At 36.2% G+C, this 21,856-nt stretch overlaps 1 protein-coding gene across 1 annotated transcript in view; it reads right to left on the bottom strand.

Moving 5' to 3' along the window:
- DMD (dystrophin) overlaps positions 1-21,856 on the bottom strand; it is a 2,325,391-nt gene that overhangs the window by 1,638,339 nt on the left and 665,196 nt on the right. The window contains 2 exon segments of the mRNA XM_043994767.1: positions 8,171-8,278; positions 8,386-8,487. Of these exon segments, the coding sequence (XP_043850702.1) occupies positions 8,171-8,278; positions 8,386-8,487 (210 nt within the window).

Here is a 21,856-nt window from a genome sequence, read left to right as displayed (position 1 = left end):
GCTTATGTTCCATGAGATATATGACCATGGCCAAGTCACTTAACTTCTTTTCCATTTTCTTATCTGTAAAATGAAGTCTGTAGTACATACATCACAGTGTGGTTGATACAAGAAACTTTGCAAACCTTCAAGTACTATATTGATGCCAGTTTTTGTCACTAATATAATAATTGTTATTATTAGCAGCTTGATAAGTGTGGCAACTGAGATCTGATAACCTCAGGGTCAAGATCAGGAAGTATCAGCCCAAAACACCAAAGCAATCTTATACTGTTATCAATAGAATTTCACTATTCAGAGGAGGGAGGTATTAGTCACATTGTACTATGTCCTGTTGTAACCAAATCTAATATCTTCAGTTTGGGTACTGGGACAATTCACACTTTACATATGGAAATAATACTAATAGCTAAAATGTTGATATTGCTATTTGGCTTACACAAAGCTTTTACTTAAAATTAATCTTCTGGCGCAGCTAGGTGGCACAGTGGATAAAGCACCAGCCCTGGATTCAGGAGGACCTGAGTTCAAATACAGCCTCAGACACTTGACACTTACTAGCTGTGTGACCCTGGGCAAGTCACTTAACCCTCATTGCCCTGCAAAAACAAAACAAGAACAAAAAATAAAATAAATCTTCGATTCAGTTATTAATGTGATCAGCCTTGTGCAGAAGCACTTAATGTGAAATCAGAAGACCTAGAATACAATCCTAATTGGGCCACTTACCTGTTTGACCTTGGACTATTTACTTAACCCCTGCTAATTTCAGTTTCATCATTGTAAGATGAGGGGTTTGGAACAGCTATTCTAAAGGTTCTCTAAGATCTTTGGTTCCATTGTCTTGGGGAATTAGATCACCTATCATGAGCAAATTTCTTATTCATGTAAGCAAATTACCTGATTGAGCTCAATGAGAAATTTGTAAAGATTCACTGTCACGAAGCACTATTACCTCTGCTAAAGAAATGGAAAATGAATGAAAACAGCCACTTGCTTAGATATGTAACAATACAATAGTGATGAGACAGTGTTAAGAAAGTGGCATTATTTTGTTTCGAATCCTGATTTTACTAGTGAGGGTCACAGTATAGAATGTTGGACCTGGAGTCAAAAAGACTCAGATTCAAATCCATTCTAATATACTTATTAGTTGTGTGATACTAGGTAAGTCATTTAACCTTAACCTCTGTTTGCTTCAGTTTCCTCAACAGTAAAATGGTGATAATAATAATACCTACCTCCCCAGGTTGTGGTGTGGATCAAATTAGATCATTTGAAAAGCGTTTGGCACAGTGTTGGCACATAAGAGGTGCTCTATAAATATTTGATGATGATGGTAATGGTACAGATACAGGCTCAGACAACTGTGTGACCCTGGGTAAGTCACTTAATTTCTTCCTGCCTCAGTTTCCTCATATGTAAAATGGGGATAATTATAGCACTTCGAAACTTGTCATGAAGATAAATGAGATAATGTTTGAGGCAAGAATGGAAATCATGTCTTACTGACCCTAGGTCTAGTGCTCTATCCACCACCTCATGATTCTTTTACATTTGGCATATCATCATCATGTTTCTATGCTGTTTTTATAATCCTATATGGCAAAATATGTTGCTTTTTCTAACTTTCATCTACTGTAAATTAGATTCAAATATCACCCTGTGACTTATCTGTTCAAATGCTTCACACAAAGCTGAAAAAATAGAGGATTTGAGCCTGAAAGGGGGTTACAGAGGTCATAATTTCTCAATTCAAAATGGAGAGAAAAGTTAAGGTTCACTTAAATAATATAACCATTAAAGATAACGAATGTCTAAAGACAATGCACTTGAAAGTTTTTCAGAGTTCTGATACTAACTTTAAAAATCTGCTTTTAGTTGTTTTGGACAAGTTGAAAAAAGTTTCGAAGTTCTGTGTTCCTCATTCATCTGGATACCACCTTGATCATTCTCTCCCTTCAGACACTGAATAAGAAAGCCATGAACCCTGAGCCCAAGAACCTTGAGAGTAGCAGCATTCTCTAGGCCACCAAAACTACTTCTAGTAAATCCTCCATAGCCATCACCGAGAAGAGAAATCACTCTTGAGAAGGGACCAAACACTTGTATCACCATTAACAACAACTGCTAGCTTAATGCACTTGAATGGAGGATAAGAGCAGAAGCCCTTGGGTGGAAACAATTCTAAGAACATCAGTCCTGCTTCCAGGATAGGCCTCACAGCCATTGCCCTGTGAACAAGGGTACAGGCACGCCCACCAACTCTCAAAGAATTACCACTTGTAAGGCAAACAAGCTAACATAGCTGAAACACCTTGAGGCAGAGACAGGAGACAGTGTGAGCCAGGGTGATCAACACATCATCATCTGGTTAATGGTGTCAGCCCAGGGTCCTAAACCCAAGGGCTTTTGGAGTAGCAATGCTTCCAGTCCAGTGTCAAGTGGTCATAATGAGAAACTGATGTGATTGTATCAGTGGAAATGATATGAAAGAAAAAGGCATTAATACCTACTTTTCCTTTGTACCTTAAGGATCATGAGACTTTTCTAGCTGACACCTTCCATGTAGTTTTCTCTTACATTCAAATGTAAGGTTTTTGAAAGCAAGGACTATCTTATCTATTTGTATCTCCAAAGCTTAGCATAGTGCTCTACACACAGTAGCACTTAATAGATACTTAATTCATTCATTGATTAGTATCAATGAGGTGTCTGAATTAGAATATAACAAAAATGACAAGAAACCTGGATCTAACATTGTTAGAGGTTCCATCTGTTATCAACTAAAATTAAAAAGGAAAATAAATGAGGTAAGATCATTTACATAATTAATAAAGATAATAAAGAACCTAAAACACTAAAAGTTAGATGTTTAATATAATTTTATTATGCTTTCATGTGTTGTATAGAACTTTCTATTCACAAAGAAATCCTGGATAGAAAATTGAAAGTATACTTGTTTTCTTAAGTTCTTGATTTCAAGTATGTGTATATGTCAGTGTATGTACATGTTAAGGACAGTGAGGAAGACGATGGAGGGTGTTAAGAAACTACTAATTTTGAGTGAGCTCTCAAACTCATGACATGATCACTCCAAAAAACATACAAATAATGCCACAGGACAATTCCTGGAGCAGCAAAATCCACAGAAGAATGTGCTGAAATCATCTTCCAAACAAGGACAGTTTGGAAGGTTGGAAGGAGGGAGGTGCTGTGCTGAGACAAGAGTAGAGCTCAACCCCACAGTCACCCTGACACAGATCCAGCACCAGGAAGGTCTCACCAGAGAAAGAGACCCCCAGAGCCTCTGAATCAGCTGAAGCACCAGAGTCGTCTGGAACTAAGCTCATAGTCTGGTGAGAGAGCTGAGCCCTTGGCAGGGGGGAGATTAGAGGAGTCTATGCTGATGCTGAGGCAGAACTTGGGTTTTTCACCCCTGTTGGGAACCAGGAGGTAGGCTTGAGTAGAAGTGGCCCTAGTGGGGGAGGGGCATAGGCTCATTGGAGCTAACAACCACAACACACAAAGCTGGCTGATTAGCAAGTTGGTCTAGAGTCATCTACGGATCAGGGAACAGGCCAGGCAAGTGAAGAATCTGATTCTCCTTAAATCATACCACCTGGGACCTTCTAAAGCTTGGGATACTGCAGTCTAGAAACAGTGCCCCACTTTAAGGAGCTAAAAGTCAAGTAAAAGAAAGGCAAGATGAGCAGACAGAGAAAGGTGAGGACCATAGAGAGTTTCTTCAGTGACAAGGAAGATTGAGGTGCACCCTCAGAGGAAAATGTCAACGTCAGGACCTCTATATCTAAAGCTTCCATGAAAAATATGAATTGGTCTCAGGCCATAGAGGCTCTCAAAAAGGACTTTGGAGATAAAGTTAGAGAGGTAGAGGAAAAAATGGAAAGAGAAATGAGGGTGATACAGGAAAGACATGAGAAAAAAGTCAACAGCTTGAAAAGCCAAATTGACCAAATGGAAAAGGAGGTAAAAAAGCTCTTTGACAAAAATCATTGCCTAAGAATTAGCATTGAACAAATGGAAACTAGCGACTTTATGAGAAACCAAGACACAATAAAGCAAATCCAAATGAATAAAAAAATAGAGGGCAATGTGAAATATCTTCTGGGGAAAACTGCTGACCTGGAAAATAGGTCCAGGAGAGATAATTTGAAAATTACTGGTATACCTGAAAACCATGATCAAGGAAAGAGCTTAGACATCATCTTCCAAGAAATTGTCAGGGAAAATTGCCCTGATATTCTAGAAGCAGAAGGTAAAATACAAGTTGAAATAATCCACAGATAACCTCGTGAAAGAGATCACAAAAGGAAAACTCCTAGGAATATTATAGTCAAATTCCAGAGCTCTCAGGTCAAGGAGAAAATATTGCAAGCTGCCAAAAAGAAAGAATTCAAGTACTGTGGAGCCCCAGTCAGGATAGCCCAAGATCTAGCACCTTCTATATTAAAGGACCAGAGGGGATGGAATATGATATTCCAGAGGGCAAAGGAATTGGGATTACAACCAAGAATCCAGCAATGCTGCGTATAATCTTTCAGAGGAAAAAATGGGACTTCAATGAAAAAGAGGACTTTTAGGAATTTGTGATGAAAATACCTGAACTGAATGGCAAATTTGACTTTCAAATACAAGACCCTAGAGAATCATAAAAAATTGGAGTTGGGGGACATACCTGGGGTCGTGCAGTGAGTGACTGTCTTCTGTCTGAGGCTGGGTTTTGGCTGGGATCCCCCTGGGTCCAGGGAGGATGCTTTGTCCACTGTATCACCTAGCTGCCCCATGATGACATTTTTAGGGGTAAATTGAGGGGTGAGGGGAATGCACTGGGGGAGGGAGAAGGGCACAGGTAGCATGGGGTGAAACCTCACATGAAAGAAAGAGGAAAGGGCTTATGGAGTTTGGGAAGAGATGGGAGAGGAGCAGGGCAGTATATGAAGTTTACACCCAACAGAATAGGCTCAAAGACTTTAAACTCATCAGAGCTGCCTCAAGGAGGGAATAACACACACATTCAATTGAGTGGAGTCATCTATCTAAACCTGTAGGAAAATAGGAGGTGAAGGGGATAAAGAGAGAGGGGCAAAAGAAGGGAGGACAGATTTGGGGAGGGGACAGACAGTAGAAAATCCCTTTTGAAGAGGGATAGAGTGAAAGAAGATAGATAATAGAGTCAATGTCATGGAGAAGGGACTAGGATGGAGGGAAACAGTTAATATTAGTAATCATGAAAAAGAGAAAAGGGGAAAAATTGTACAAAAATAATATTTATAACAGCTCTTTGTGGTTACTAAAAATTGGGAATCAAGTGAATGTCCATCAATTGAGGAATGACTGAAGAAGCTGTGGTATATGATTGTAGTGGAATGGTATTGTGCTATAGGAAATGACAAACTGGATAATACCAGAAAAACCTGGAAAGACTCATATGAACTGATGTATAGTTAAATAAGCAGAACTGGAAGGCCATTGTGAATAGTGACAGCAATATTTTTCAATGAGCAATTGTGAATGACTTAACTAATTTCAGCAATACAATGATCTAAGACAATCCCAAGGGACTAATGATGAAGCTTACTATCCATCCCCATAAAAAGAACTGATAAAAAGCACACTTGTGGATTGTACGTTATGTAACCTAGTTGATGTCTTGTGGAGGGGGGAGGAAAGGGGGGAAGGGAGAAAAATTTGGAATTCTCAATCTTATGAAAATGAATGTTGAGAACTACCCTTACATATAACTGGAAAAAATAAAATAAATATTTGTTGCAAAGAAAAAAAAAGAAACTACTATTTTCATAGTAGATTGCCTTTACCTAAAAGATTGTAGAAATTCAAAGAGGAAGAAAAGATTTTTTTAAAACTTTAAATGAAAAGATTTGCATACAGTATGGCTAAATTATCAATATTGTTCCAGAATTTGTACCTGGAAAATCATTCCTTCTTTGCCTATCCAAATCTTCCTATCCTTTAATACTTGAATTAAGTTTCACTTATTTGGTATAGCTTTCCTCAGTTATCTAAACCTTCTGTAATCTGTTGATTTTCTGGACTCATTTCAAGTTCCCTGCTTTACATTGCTTCATCCTCTTTTTTGTTGTTCTCTAATTGGTTCCTGTTGTCTTCTGCACTATACCCAAAGTTCCTTGAGAGCAAGTACTAGATTTTCTACTTTTATATGCCCCTGATTATCTAAGCATTGCCATAATGTTAGATAGAATCAGGTCAAAGACTACCTGACAATTTTTTCTTATATTCCCTAAAGCCCATAGCAAAATGTTGGGCACGTAGGCGATATTAAAAATATATTTATTCATTAATTGTGAAGTGCAAGTGAGATTTCACGGTACATAACTATATCACATTACTATTATTTTGGGGAGGGAGCTGCATCTATGATTTGATAATTTTTTTAAAACACCTCCTGTTTAGAAAACTCCCTGTGCTAATGCAGATTAGAAGTAGCCCTTTCAAGTTCAGACTGCAATGAAAGTTTGAATGGCTTTCCAACTGTACAGCATATTTCTCAAATGTGTATTATATTCTATATGTATTTGTGTAGGTATGAATGTATATACATATACTCCTTATGTACATTTAGCATTTACTCCCAGTAATATGTAAGTTCTTTGAGGTCAGAAATGTGTCTACCCAGTAGAAATTAGTTTTAAATATTCTGGGCCAACTCCAGCCATCATGATAATATTTCTTGCCACTGGATTCATATGGCTCTGTAGGAGAAAGTGAGGTTGGTGACTTTGCAGAGCCCTTCCTCACTTAAATCCAATTCATTGCAAGTCATGACATCTGTCATGGTCCTTGTTGAGAATGAAGAACAAACAACAAGAAGTTTTCCTGAAAAGGTAACGAAGCTGTCCCTGGGAATTTACTGGTCTTTGTCTCTCATGAAGGAGTCTTCTACCAGTTTCCTTCCTTATCCTAAGGGCACAGATAATTCCACACATACTGAGTCTGGATCTCTCTGACTTGGTGGATTTCTAAGTATAATTCCATTCAGAGAAAATTTTCCATATGGAGATGCATCCAGGGAAACCAAGTAATTGTGTGTGCCTCATTTCATCCCAAATTAAACCTGAACTAATAGGTGTTAGGCCTCCCTCTAACACCAAGTAATATAATTTTGCCCAAAACTTTATGCCATTTTATAAATGGTTCCTCACATTTGGGATATATACTTTCCACACCTGAAATTTTAAAGTCCCCAATTTGCTTCAAAGCACAACTCAGGTGCTATCTCCAGTGTGAAACCTTTCTTGATTGTCCCTAATTGTTCATGCTCTCTCCTACTTAAAATTACTTTGGATAACTATATATTTTCATAATTTACTTCTTTATACAGTAGGTCATATAGAAGTGTATATGCATATATATATAAAATACACAGTAAGATATGGGTATATACACAAATAAATAAATTGTGTATGTGCATATATATGTGTATATACACACACACACACACACATATATATATATATTATATATATTATATATATATGTACTTTTTTATTCTTTTTCTTGTTACTGAGTAGTATGTAGAGGCAGCCAGGTGGCAAGATAGATGGAGTGCCAGTGCTGGAGTCAGGAGGACTCATCTTCCTAATTTCAAATCTGTCCTTAGACTCTGTGTGATCCTGGGCAAGTCACTTAACCCTGTTTGCCTCAGTTTCCTCATCTGTAAAATGAGCTGAAGAAGGAAATGGAAAACCAGTCCAATATCTTTGCTAATAAAACAACAAAATGTGTATTATATTCTATATGCATTTATGCATATATGAATGTATATACATATACTCCTTTTATACATATAGCATTTACTCCCAGTAATATGTCAGTTCTTTGAGGTCAGAAATCAGTTTGGTCTTTGTATACTTAGCTTCTTTTCTCAATAATTGTTAAATTGAATTAAATTGAACAAAAATAACTGAAGTTCTTCTTGTTCTTGTTTCTTCCATAATATATTAAAAAGGTGAAACTGCATAATTTAAGAATTTTTTTTGTAAACAAAACAATGTAGAAATTTGGAACTACGAACATCTGCTTTAAGATGAGAGTCAGAGAGAGCAGAAGTGACGATTAAAAAAGGATTAATGTTTTTAATAAAAGATTAAGAAGAAGAGATACGTACTGCCAGCTTCCGAAGACTAGATAACATTTCATTCTGATCCTTAAAACCAGTGGTATGAATATCATTTACTGCACTTTCTTTTTCAGAAAGCCATGTATCAAACAGGCACTGGGGGGAAAAAATAAAGTCTTTGGTAAGAATATTCACATGTTAACTGGTAAAGAGCAAAGTGTACTTATTTGTTTTAACACACACACTTTCCTACTGTGACTCACCTGTTCTTTGGTAAATCGTTGCCATTTGAGAAGAATATCTTGTAGAAGAACCCAGCGATCTTCTGTCCATCGACATATGTTGGCCCATCGGTCTCCTAAAACCTGGGGAGAAAGCAATCCGACAGTCCTTAGTAAATAACCAATGATAACTGTAAACACTTTGAAATGACCATGAATGACTGCTTCAGTCTTTATTGTTTGAGTCTCCTACCTGTGCTAGGAGCTGTAAAGGATGGACACATTGTTTCTGGTTTCTGGTTTAATAAGTACTGTCTTTGAATTATATTTAGAATTTTTTACTCACCCTTTCACCTCACACAGAAAACTATAAAGTTGCTTGATACTACACTGAAATGGTGACTACTATAATTTGAAATACCAACCTCAGTAAAAAAAAATGCACTGGAGCAATAAATGCAGAAATAAGCAAAACATTTCAATATATGCAGAATGTCTTAAAATACAAATGAAAGAATAAAAAGGCTGGCTGTTAAACATAGTGCCAAAAAAACAAACAAACACACAAAAATAAATACTATTTTAAAGATTGAAGAGGTTTGCTCCAGACTAGGCAGTAGATTCTAAATATCTCAAATTATATGGTGCCAATAGATATTGTTATACAAATTAGTAGTAAAAAAGGCATAGACACAGGTTTCAATCTTAGAATATTCCCATTAATAGCAAGAGATTTCTCTAAAGCAACGATTTGCACATTTATCATCTTTCTAGGTATGTATGCATAAAAATATATTCATTATGATTTGTGAGATCAATATGGAAAAAGAAGAAAAATCTTATGAATTTTTTTCTCAAATTATGCCTTTTTACATATGTTATATATTATAAGCTTTCAAAAAGTTTGATAGAGGAAATAAACATCTTGACAGCCATTATGTGCCAAGTGTACACCTTAGAAAAGTTAAATGAACAGTTTGTTGAATTATTATAAGATTAACAATATATATGTGAGAGCCCTATATTCTAACTTCTCTCTGATCTACGTAAACAAAGAATTGTTTGTCCATATCTATAAGTATTTTAGAGAAACAAGATACAAATAATGTATTTCCAAAGTATTTATACAGCTACAGAATAACATTTATCCTGTATGTGGATACCAGAGTAAAGAAAAAAGTGAATGTCTGTGATTTCTCTTTATGCTTATATAATGTGATCCACATATTCTATTTCATGAGAAGTTTGACCTTAATAATTGATGGTGTACAGTGCATCAGCCAATTTATAGTAAGATAGATTATCTTGTAGGCACAAAAGTAGAGCAAATAGGGTCTATATTTTAAAAGAATCAAAGAACCAGAACTAACAGACTTTTTAAAATAAAATGTTCCTTCTCTGGTGCCCTTAAAGAGGGCACTGAGTGCATGTGTTAGTAGGGTGCTATAAACTTTTTAATGCTGTATTAGAAATGACCATATTACTCATGTGTAGCTCAGTTACAAGTGAATTTTCAGGTTTTTTCCCAGAAGTGTCAATAAAATATTTTATGGCATGCAGCACCATGACATATATTTTAATGTCACTTATTTTCTTACACTTTTATAGTCTCCTTCTACTCACTAGTCTTTGAAATATGTTAGTTACTAAAGAAACCATGACATTGAAATGGATGAAGCTAAGCAATAACAACAAACACTTTATCTTAAAACAATAGATTTAACAACTTCAAGTACACAGAGGCTGATCATCGATTGTTAGGGTGTATGCTGCGTTTTTTTTCTGAACCACACAAAAATTGTGCCTGGTAAACTTCATTTCTGATGCTTTTCCCAGTCATTCCCATTTATTAAAAGCCACTAGGTGCAATTGCATTAAATGAGTCATTAATAGACTAGTTTGTTATAGAGCTTCAAATTTAGATAGATCAATAAGCATCATATTGGGTAGAATCCTTTACTACAGCATAGAGTCCACCATTTACCCATGTTTTACCCTCATAAATGATCTTATAAAAAAAAGTTAAAGAATGAGAATGTAAACTACCACTGGAAAGAAAACAAAACACTAAAATATAGAGAAACTATCTTATTAGCATCATCTTTGTGTATGAAAACATCTGATTAAATGGATTACAGATGCAAATAGCAAAGATGTAAGAGTTAGCTTTCAGACCTAAACAAATCCAACAAAAGGATAAAGATGACAGGAATGTTAGACCTGAATAGATTTATAGAAAATTTAGATAAAATAAATCTCCAAAAATTATTTAGTGTGAAAAGAAAGGTTTATACATATTGCTCAGCTATGTATGGTACCTTTGCAAGAATTGACCATCTTAGGGTGTATAAAAACCTCTTAAACAAAAGAAGAAAATAAGAGATATTAAATATCTATTATTGACCACAACAAATTATATTTAAAAACTATTTTGATGGAAGAATATTACAGAATTATTGAGTGAAAGAACAAATCACAGAAAAAATATACAACTTTATCAAAGAAAAAGACAACACTGAGACCACATACCAAAATTTTCATTTATATCTTGAAATATGGTATCCAGTTATATGACTTTTAGGGATTCTGATGATTCCTAAATTCATAATAGTTATATTGTTTTCTTTTATCTAATTTCATTTTATTAACCTCTTGTTTCATTTCTTTCAGTCATTCCTATATTCCATATGGCCAGTTCATTTTTCTTTCTTTTTCTTTTTTTTTTGGGGGGGGGGGACTCTGAAGTTTTTGTGAGGTTGCTCTTCCTCTAGATTTATTTTTATACAGTATCTCTTACCTCATGATATTTCTCCATTGCATTTAGTGTTTTGCTTATATTTTTCAGGCCCAGATATTCATTTGGGATTTTATGTTCAGGCTACTCCCCATTAGCTGTCTTTTATGAGTTGAGTAGGTCTCATTTGGGCCTGTCCTTTCTGCAGTCCAGATGCTGCTGTGTCTTTTCATCTAGATGAGGGGACTAATTTTAAGATCTACCCTCTGTCTGGTTTCTATACTAGTGTTCTAGTAGATCACTTCAGATTCTGGCTTCAGCCAGACTCTGGTTTTCTTGTCCTTAAGTGATGTCCCATGCAAGTTAGTTCTAGATCCCAATGGGATAGTGAATATTGCACTGGTTTCAGAACAGTTCAGTATCATCCTCTGACTCTAGTGCTTAGGTGCTGATTTGTATCCATCTTAGGCCTTGGCTTCCAATACACTGGAAAGTTCAAGATTGGGCCCTCACTCCCTACACACTGATTTATGCCCATGTTCCTGATTCTGATCAAATAGTTCAGAGTCAGGATCTGGTTTCTGGTCCTCAATTTACTAGGGGGTTACAATTGCATAAGAAATTCCTGCTTAGAGTTCAGACTGGCTGGCCTCAGGTCAACTTGGAAGTATTCTTTCTGGCTTTAGTTCTTTTTTATTACCTGTGTGGGCCCCATAATCTATGCATCCCTGATAAGGTCTCTCTACCAGTCTCTGCCAGGTTCTGCTTATCATTTTTTGCAATTCTGTTTTTTGGGGTTTTTTTGGAGTTTTCTTTACAATTGGTCTTTTTAAGGTTGATTTCCTGGGATTAATGTGGGAAAGTCAGTCTTAATGTCAACATTTCATGGTAGCTATACTAACTTGAAGTCTGTAATCAGTAATCAATAGTGAAAGACATAGTAGTTTGTTTTGTTTTCCAATGGACAGGTGTGTGAAACTCTCATGAAAGCAGATTTTTCTCAACTGGATACACACACGAAAAGGGTCAAGAACCTAAGCTAATTCTTTTAAAGCCAATCACAATTTCTATTCATTACAACAGATCACATTCTGATTAAGATGAAATTCAAGTACATAGGGCTTTGTTATTCTTACAAAGCAAAAAAGGAAGCCCAAAACTTTATCCAGAGAACCCAGCATTTTCTAAATCCACTTCTACAAAGAATAATAGCACAGCTGCTTTAAAGGAGACTGCTTCTCCCAGGTCTTATTTTATGTATTTTGCAATGCTTAATTCTGCTTAAAATCAAATATGCACTCAATAAATTTAATGGAATTGATGCATTTCCAATATAACCTATTTTCATATTTATCTTCTTAAAAATCACTTGCTGTGAGAAAGTTTTCAGGCTACCTAATTCAGGATTCAGAATCTCTAAGTTAATATTAATAACACTCAAAGAACTGATTGAAAAATGGAGATTTGAATAACATGACCCATTATGATTGGTAGAGTGGAAAGAGCACTTTGGCTCTGCCACTAACTTGCTCTGTCACCATAGGTAAGTCACACAAGTGGTAAGTTCAGCACCAGACCTCTCTGTTTGAGGAAGTACTCATGCCAAACATGTGTTCTCCAACTCTTGTTCATCCATTGATGTCCCCACCAGACTTATTCTTGTCCTAGTTCCTTTGTCTGTACCTTCTTTTCACCCCTTTGGTTCCTTTTTTTATGTGTTGTTTTCCCAATTTAGAATGTAAGCTCATTGAAGGCAGGGACCATCTTGCTGCTTCTTCATATTTATATTCCCAGCACTTCGTATAGTGCTAGCATATATTAAACACTTAGGAAAGACTCTCTCTCTGTCTCTCTGTCTCTGTCTCTCTCTCTCATCCATTCATCCATCCATCCATCCATCCATCCATCCATCCATCTATCCATCTATCCATCTATCCATCTATCCATCTATCCATCTATCCATCTATCTATCATCTATCATAATCTCTGGAAAGAATGATGGTTGGCTGGCCACAAAAACCTTTGGCTTTGTAGTTCATCCCAATTTAGTAAGAAAGGAAGCTAATGCAATAGCTACCCTCCATCAAAATGGTTGATGAAAGTTGATAAACTGAGAATATTTTCACAAAGAGGAAAGAGATGATGATCATCCCATAGAAACCAACATCTACCATATCTGCAGTTCCTTCCTTCAAGACAAGAAGAGATGATTTTTAAATGGACAGAGATGTACGACTATGTTTTAATCATGGACACACTCCAGTAGAGCTGAGAGAAACAACTCAGCTGAAATAAAAGGGAATGCTGTGTTACTTCTCTTTTAAAAATTTTTCTTAAAGAATACATTTGCAAATTGAATTATTTATCTTAAATATCTATAGTTGAACCTGTCCTTTTGTTTTCTGGTTGCCCTTCCTTTACAGCATGAGGGAGCAATGGCCACAGAGGAAAATGACCTTTCCTAGCACTAGACTGAGTCCAATTGTGTTTTCTTACTGGGACTATAATTATGAGCTCTTTCATAATTATACTTTTGAGTGAATAATGACCACAAATTAAGGCCATAAAAATAAATATTTTTCCTATAAATATGAGTTCAAGCTTCCATTCTCACAGTTGTAAAAAGGGTAGACCGGTCAAGATAACAACTAAGATTTTTTCCAGCTCTGGCATCCTACAACCAAATAGCTTCAAATTTTAAATGTGGTAATATTTGCAAGTTTTATCCTTGTAATTTTATTTTAAATCAATGCTGTGTCTAACCATCAACTCCTCTCAAAACTTCAATGAATCATATAGTTGAGTTTCCAGTTTCCAGGAAGAGATGACCTAATGTTTTGGATAGATTTCTATTCCAAAAAATCTTAAAGATTTCTAAGAAATAAGATCTACATAGCCCCTCAATAATATATCCAATTCTTTAGTGCTCTTTACTGTCACAAAGGTTACATGATACCAAACTCAAATCTCTCCTATTCATTTTAACTATATTTTTCTTTCTCATCTAAAAGAAGTGGAAAATTAAGATTTTAACCAGTTAATAAATATATATTTTACATATCATTTATGTAAAATACCCACAGGTAAATTAACAGAATTGGTTATCTAACCTGAGAGAAAAAACAACTCACAAATGTGAGTACTGTTTTAAAGCTTCATTGTTAACAAAGCACTTTCCTAACAACTCTGTGAGGCAAGAGAGTACATTAATATTCTCAAAATCCAGATTTAAAACAAAACAAAACAAAACAAAACAAAACAAAAAACACAGCTTCATAGAGGTTAAATGACTAGTTTGTAGTCATTTAGGTAATGAGCAACTGAGTTTACTTAGTTTATTTGTGGAGTAACTTGATTCCAGGCTTAATGACTGAGATTGTACACAGATTGCCAGCTCACTATTCGAAGAATGCGAAAATAATAATAGAATATCTGGATTCATAAGACATTATTATAAGGTGCTATGACACTGGTCTCCTGCAACCCTTTCCATGTGCACATTTATAATATTATTCATTATGCACGATATATTAGCACTAATAAGAGGCAAAAAGAATGCACCTAGGCAACTGCAAGCTTTCCAAATCACTCTGAAATCACTCTAAGACCTCTCAATTCTTGAAAAAAGAGGCCCAAATTGTGTGACAGCTGCTGGGATTTGGACCCACAGAGACTGAGAAGAAGCAAGATCAGTTTTTGAAATGACACTGCTGCCAGGATTAAAACTAATCCTACAGAGGAAGAAGGTACATTTACCTTGTATTTTGTCTACTTACCCCTTAAATTCAAACTGACAAGTCCCTGGTGCTCTTAGAAACAAGGCAAAGTAAACAAAGCCATGCAAATATGTTAAGCACAAGCACAAAGCCAGTGAATGATAACTTCTCTAGAAAAGACCAGGGGAAAAATGAATATTTATTCACTCTCATTTGTTTGTGTCAGCTGTGAGAAACACAAAAGGTCAGCACCACTTGCTACAACACATTTTCATGAACAGAATCAGACCTACATTATCAGTAATGCTGAGATCCACAGTGGGGAGATATTCCTCATTTTGTTCACATCTCATGTTGCAAAGAAAATCCCTCATTTAAGTTCTTTTGTATAAAGGAATAGGGTTTTCCAAACAAAAATGGAAAATGGGTACACTGTGGGCCATTTAGATAGATGTGTCATTTTAGGGAGTTTCCCACCATAGGAAAGAGATCAGGGAGAATCTCACCCAACATGACATCTGCAAAGCCTATGGGGTCAGCATTTCAGCATCCAGATTGAAAAGAAATCTTAGTTTACTTAGGAAGACTTCTTGAGCTGCTTCACTTCCTTAGGAGACAGTCGTGTTTCTACACCTTTTGATGGTCACTTAGGATACATAGCCAGTCAATAGCTATATCCTCTGCCTTCCTCCCTGCCCCCCACTTGAGGAAAGTGTGCAAGCATTGGGGTCAAAGGAGTAGCTAAAGGTCAGGTTTGTTTTAGTGGGAAATCACTTTCTCCAGGGTTAGTTTTATCAGAGTATCTTATTGACAGTTTATCTTTAAGATAGTAGAGTCCTCCTTTGAGATAGAATCTCTAAGGTTGTTGAAAATAAGGTGGGGGGATAAAATGCAGCCTGGGGGTCTCTATTTATATAACTCTATAGTTCTGTTTCCTTGGTCTCAGAGTTTGCTTTTTCTGGGGAGTATGAATTTTCCCCAAACTCACTTGATGGACTCAAGTTCATCAGCCTGCATGAAAGCAACACAGAGAACTTTAATGAAGTTAGAAAAACCTAGGCAGGGGGACCCTGAGTTTTACTGAAGTCAAAGAACAGAATCATAGGGTGATGTTACATCTCTCAGGCATGCACCCTGGCCTATGGAGTTTAAAACAGAAGACAGAATGATTTTCTTTTCTTTTCTTTTTTTTAATCTTAAAGTGAGGACACCAGGGAAGAGATGAATCCATGCCAGAGGCAATACTATAGACATTGCACACCATGAGAGAAGGAAGTCAAATGCAGAGAGTATTGTTTTATTGAATCTTACAAGATCACAGAACATTGTGAAACAAAATATTGTTCACATGTAGTGATGCCAAAAAAGAGCTGCTTAGGGATTTCTCATCTTTCCAAATTTAAGAATATTCACATAGGATACAACTAACTACCCTAATCACCTGATTTTACTAATGGAAAAACAGAGGAACACAGATCTTTTGCCTGAGGGACTAAGGCAAAAGCAGTGGTAGGACCCAGAATGATGGAAAGGAGAAGGATGAAGTCATTTCAAGGAATTCTATACCTTTCTCAGCTTCAGTTTTGATGTTTACTTATAATGTCTTTATAAATTATTACGAAAAACCAAAATTTTCTACCTTAGAATATTTTAAAATGCTGTTATAATAACAAAGTGTGACCCCCTAAAATAGGTGAGAATGCCCATTCTCTCTCTTGCAGAGATGGGGACTATGGGTTTGGAACACAGTGTTCACTATCAGATTCAATTTGATTTATTAATTAGTTTTCTGAACTGTATTTCCCCCTCTTTCCCTCTCTGTTCCCCTTTCCCTTCCCTTCTCCTTCTCCCTCTGTCTCTCTTGCATTATTTGGTATGAGGCCTGCATCACTAGGAAGAAGGGAGATATACATTTGGAAATAAAAATATAATGAGAAATTTTTGATTCTTGATTTTCTTTTATTAACTCTTATTATTTGGGAAGGTCAAGGCCATTTCTTCTAGTTAGGGGGTTACTGAGCTGGTAGAAACCAAGCTCATGGGATATTCTGGGATGTAAAAATTTACTAAAGGTCTTAAAAATTCCTCCAGTAAGAAGCCAAGGAAGAATCTCAGCTGTCCCAACTCATTGGCAATATGTAAAATCCTTTCTCCTTTAATCAAACCATCTTGAATGTGTAAATGTAACCTATAAACTGACTTAGTTTACTTGTGGAGTCTGTCTAGGTTATCCCTTAGGAGATAGATGAAATTACAAATATTTAGCTAGATTTGTTCAACTTTTATGATACTGAAGGAAGCATTATTAATCTCTTTTCTTTAACTTTTATTTCTTAAAAGGAATGTATGAGATTGCAATATGTAAACTAATTATTGTTTTTTATCACTGATTTTAAATTTGTCTATAAAAGGTCTCATTAGGACATTAATTTTCATTCCAGTTTATTTTTTTCTCTGAGATCTGAACATGTATTAAATATTTTGGCAGCATTACCCGCCACATGTACTCAAAAAGGAGATATTATTCCCATTGGGAAAGTGATATAAGAAAGATAAATTAATGAAAATTATTTTAAGGCTTTTTTTTCCATTTCACGTGATCATATGTGGTCCAAGATAGAAAAAAAAAGTAAATGATCTTTTACAGTATGACGGAACTTTTAAAAGTTGTTTTATTCCAGTTTTAGTTGTGTTTATATGATTATAGGACATCATCTACCTCTGAAGCCTTGCAAACTACTTATGAAATGAGATAAATTTAAGAGAAAGAGATTCTGGAAAGAAATCAAGTCCCTGTTACTATATGAAGTAATGGAATTAAAGGATCCTCTGCACTTTGATATATGAATTTTCGTTCTGTGAAGGTATGATACTCATAAAATCAGTTTCTATTCTTACTACTTTCTAATCTGCCAGAAAGAACTCTATGCTGGATTAGAAGAGTCCCTTCCAGAGAAAGAGAAATCCCTGTGGCAGGTTCAAGTTAGGACTGAACTGCCTTCCATACCAGTGACTGAGGTAAAACCGTAAGGGTAGACTATTTCTGCAAAAGTGTCTGAGAGTAAACATACAGGTAGGAAGTTTGGGGAGTGGAAACCTCCTTAGATGTGGCATTGATTGGAAGCTATGAGGTGTTAAAAATTAAATATAGTTTTTATTGCCTGTCTCCTACAAAAAATAATAAACAGATCAGAGAAATTAATTTTATAATATCTCCTACAATTTGTTTCCATACCTGTCCTCCTATGAAAGAAAAGATCAGAGAACATGTCTCCTACAGGAAAAACCAGATCATAGACAGACAGGAAAAACATAATACCAATTTATTTTGTCCCAAGAAGAAACGACCTGATCATGCTGGAGACTCCTTCCAAGGGAGCTCTAGGACTCCTTCTTTCTGAGGGTATATAAGATTTTCTTTGCTCACTGGTTATAGGGTAAGATCATTAGCATGATACAAATCAACCCAAAGCAAATACTATAAATGTAAATCAGTTTAACAATACAAATCAGTTTAACAGCTCAATTTAAAGCAGATGCTATGATTAGATTATGTGGAAACAGGAAAGGTTTTATCAAACACAAGGATGTTCTAGATAGTTGATCAGGTAAACAATAAGATCTATTTACTTTCTTGGGGAAATAAGATAGTGAATGGGAATTTCCAGGGGGCATTTAAATTTGTTTATTCTCTTGGGGAAAGTGAATAGAGTTTGTCAGGCTTCAGTTTGAAGTCTTTGTCAAAAGGCATTTTGCTCCTATTAATCCAGGATCTCATAGAATCCACTTGGATAATATGGCAGCTCCATCAAATCCAGGTGATCCATACATTCATATTGACAGAGGACAAAGAGTTACACAGCTAGAATGGGTATGAGGCTGAGGAGGCAGTCCTAGACAGAGGCGTGACCCTTCTCTGACTTCTTTGGTTTCATGATTATACAGGATTACTTGCCAGCTATATACAGAGAAACTGATTGGGCCCACAAGTTCATTCTTGAAATAGGAGCTTAGATCCAAAACTATTCTGGGACGGAGAATGGAAAATGAATAGGAAGTTCATGCTATGTCATTCACTCAGAAACATGGCTGATGTTGTGGTTACTGTAATATTCCATTCAGTCCCAAAGTAATGTTTACTGTTTGAAGGTTGTTCTTTGCCTTTTGTTTGCGTGGCAATTTTGAATAAAAACCCAGGTTTGAATAATCTTCAGAAATGTTCAGTTCTTGCACAGGGTTGGGGGCAAATGAGCTAAGAGAATTAAATAATACCCATAATTCAAAACAGAATCTCAAGGTGTTCACAGAAAGGAGACCAAATAGCTTTACACATATTTTATTTTGTTTTGGTGTTTTTTGTTGTTTTTTTGGCGGGGCAATGGGGGTTAAGTGACTTGCCCAGGGTCACACAGCTAGTAAGTGTTAAGTGTCTGAGGCCGGATTTGAACTCAGGTACTCCTGAATCCAGGGCCAGTGCTTTATCCACTGTGCCACCTAGCTGCCCCTACACATATTTTAAAGCTATAGATTCACAGAGTTTCAAGACAAAATATTCACAAGGATTATGTTTTGAAGGATCATTATGACTGCTTGATTAATTAGGAGAAATCTTACTTTGGTGATTATGCTAAAATGTTGTGAGCCTCTAATTTTGAGAGACACATTTTTCTGTCTCCTGATTCAGTCAGTTTCATATATTATTGATTTTTATGAGTTTATAAAATGCTAATGAATAAATCCAGGAAGACTCTGTTGTTGTTGTCACTTCTATTATTTGTGGGCCATTATTTAATGTTCCATGGCAGCATAATAAACTTTGCTCTCTCTAGCTCCCACCCAGCTAGTCAACTGGGATATGAGGTAACAAAGAATTGAAAACCTAAGGGGCAGAACATAAATGAGTGCCTATCTTCTGATGTTGGGTGTGGAAGCAGGAGATTCTGTTGAGCCTGATGTTTTTATTGTTACCTGTTGTTCTGTCTCACAGATTCTAAATTCCTTGAGGCCTCTCACTGGTCTTAGAGTTTAATGCCTTGTAAAGCAATGAATACATTATGGTAGCCTATAAATATACAGAAGCATAATACTTCAATAACAGTTAACTATAATGCGCTTTTCTCCCAGTTACCTTCTTGAAACACATCCCAGCTTCTGAAACTGCTTTAGTGCAGCAGAGATCTTCGCAAAGCTAGGAAGATTTGAGGTCTGGGGAGGTGAGATTCACCCATAAGTGTCCCCCCCTTTGTTATTATTAAGTAAAATTTTGGAACCCCAATATAGAGGCTATGAGGAGGCTAAGTGGATGAATGGTCACTTTCAGTCCCAAGTTTGGTGATGGGAAAGCAAATCACCAAAGGACAAAATGTATGGATTTCATATATCTCTTGATTCATACACACACACACACACACACACACACACACACATATACATATATTTTTTCTACTTCTATCCTTTTTGCACTGTAAGAGAGTTGCTTATTTCCATTTTACTTTTTAAATCCAGTATAATAATATCTCTCCTCTTTCTTTCTTTCTTTCTTTCTTTCTTTCTTTCTTTCTTTCTTTCTTTCTTTCTTTCTTTCTTTCTTTCTTTCTTTCTTTCTTTCTTTCTTTCTTTCTTTCTTTCTTTCTTTCTTTTTAGTGAGGCAATTGGAGTTAATTGACTTGCCCAGGGTCACTCAGCTAGTAAGTGTCAAGTGTCTGAGGTCGAATTTGAACTCAGTTCCTCCTGAATCCAGGGTCAGTGGTCTATCCACTGCACCACCTAGCTGCACCCTAACTCTCCCCTTCTTATCTTAATGGTAGGGAGCTATGTGAAAGCCCAGGATTTGTCTTTCAGTCCTGGAGCTAGAATGTAATACAAATGACAAAGAATAAAGGAGAGGCATGTTCAGATACCTCCTTGTAGTTATCAAACACACAGCCCAAGTGCAGCAAACTAGATTAAAATATAATTGGTAAATATTTAATGAAATAAATAAAGCAGACATAAATAAGGTTAACATGGAGTTTTCTAATCAAAATGTGCCCCTCAGGGATCCATTTCAGTGTGACACCACTAGCTCAGGGGACATAGGGGGCTGACCATTGTTGCAATCACTAGAGCAGAGTCCCAGAAATGCCTAGCCTCGCTCTGGAGAGCATCACCCACCCTTACTACTTATCCACTCACACAATGAAGTGAGCTTAAAAATCAGGGCAGGGGACCAGGAACACTTATCTGAAGATCAATATTCAGATACTTGTTTGAAGGAACTGATAACTTCTATCAGATTCTCATACATTATTTCTCATTTTCCTGTTTAGACCTAATCCTCTGCCTCCCTTATACCCTGAGTCCTCCTGGATTCTAGCTCTGCTTCTGACTGGTCTGGATCCTTAAAACCCATTTCTCCCATATCACCAGATGTAACTCTGGAACTTGTGTCTTCTTATTGATTTGGCCTGACACTCTAAACCCTGATCTTGACTTCACCTGCTAGATACACAAAAGCTGTAGAACCATTTCCCCCATTATTAATTGGCCCTCTTAATTGCACTTATGCCTATAGGATGTCAGATGCTGTATTCCAAATTCCACCTACCTATACTGATATCTTTGTTTAACTAACATCCCCCCCCCAAAAAAAAAAGATAACTAGGAACTGAAAATAAGATCATTTTCTTTAAAGCCAAATCTCCCCATGGGTAAATGAATATAAATTATATCTTAAGATCCATTAAGCCAAAGGTCACATAAATTCTTCTTTATGAATACATTTCATAGATAAAATGGCTACTTTTCCTAAATGAGAAAATAGATTTGACAAAATACCTAAAATGCCAAAAATCATGTGGCATAGGTTCTATTAGGTTTCATGAAGGGATGGGCTTTGAACTGGAGATTGATAATTAATAGTTAAACTTATGTTTATAGGTACTGAGTGGTCCCCAAATTTTTATAACCTGGCTTGTTCCTTGCTTTCTTCTTTTCTTTGCATTTCCCTTCCCTCCACACACACCATAATCATTCCTTTGCATTGACTTTTGTCATTCTTGGAGTGCTCTCCCTCTTCACTTCC

This window comes from Dromiciops gliroides, chromosome 3, assembly GCF_019393635.1.
Source record: "Dromiciops gliroides isolate mDroGli1 chromosome 3, mDroGli1.pri, whole genome shotgun sequence".
NCBI classification, from domain to species: Eukaryota; Metazoa; Chordata; class Mammalia; order Microbiotheria; family Microbiotheriidae; genus Dromiciops; species Dromiciops gliroides.
This window is presented reverse-complemented; position numbering and strand designations above follow the sequence as displayed.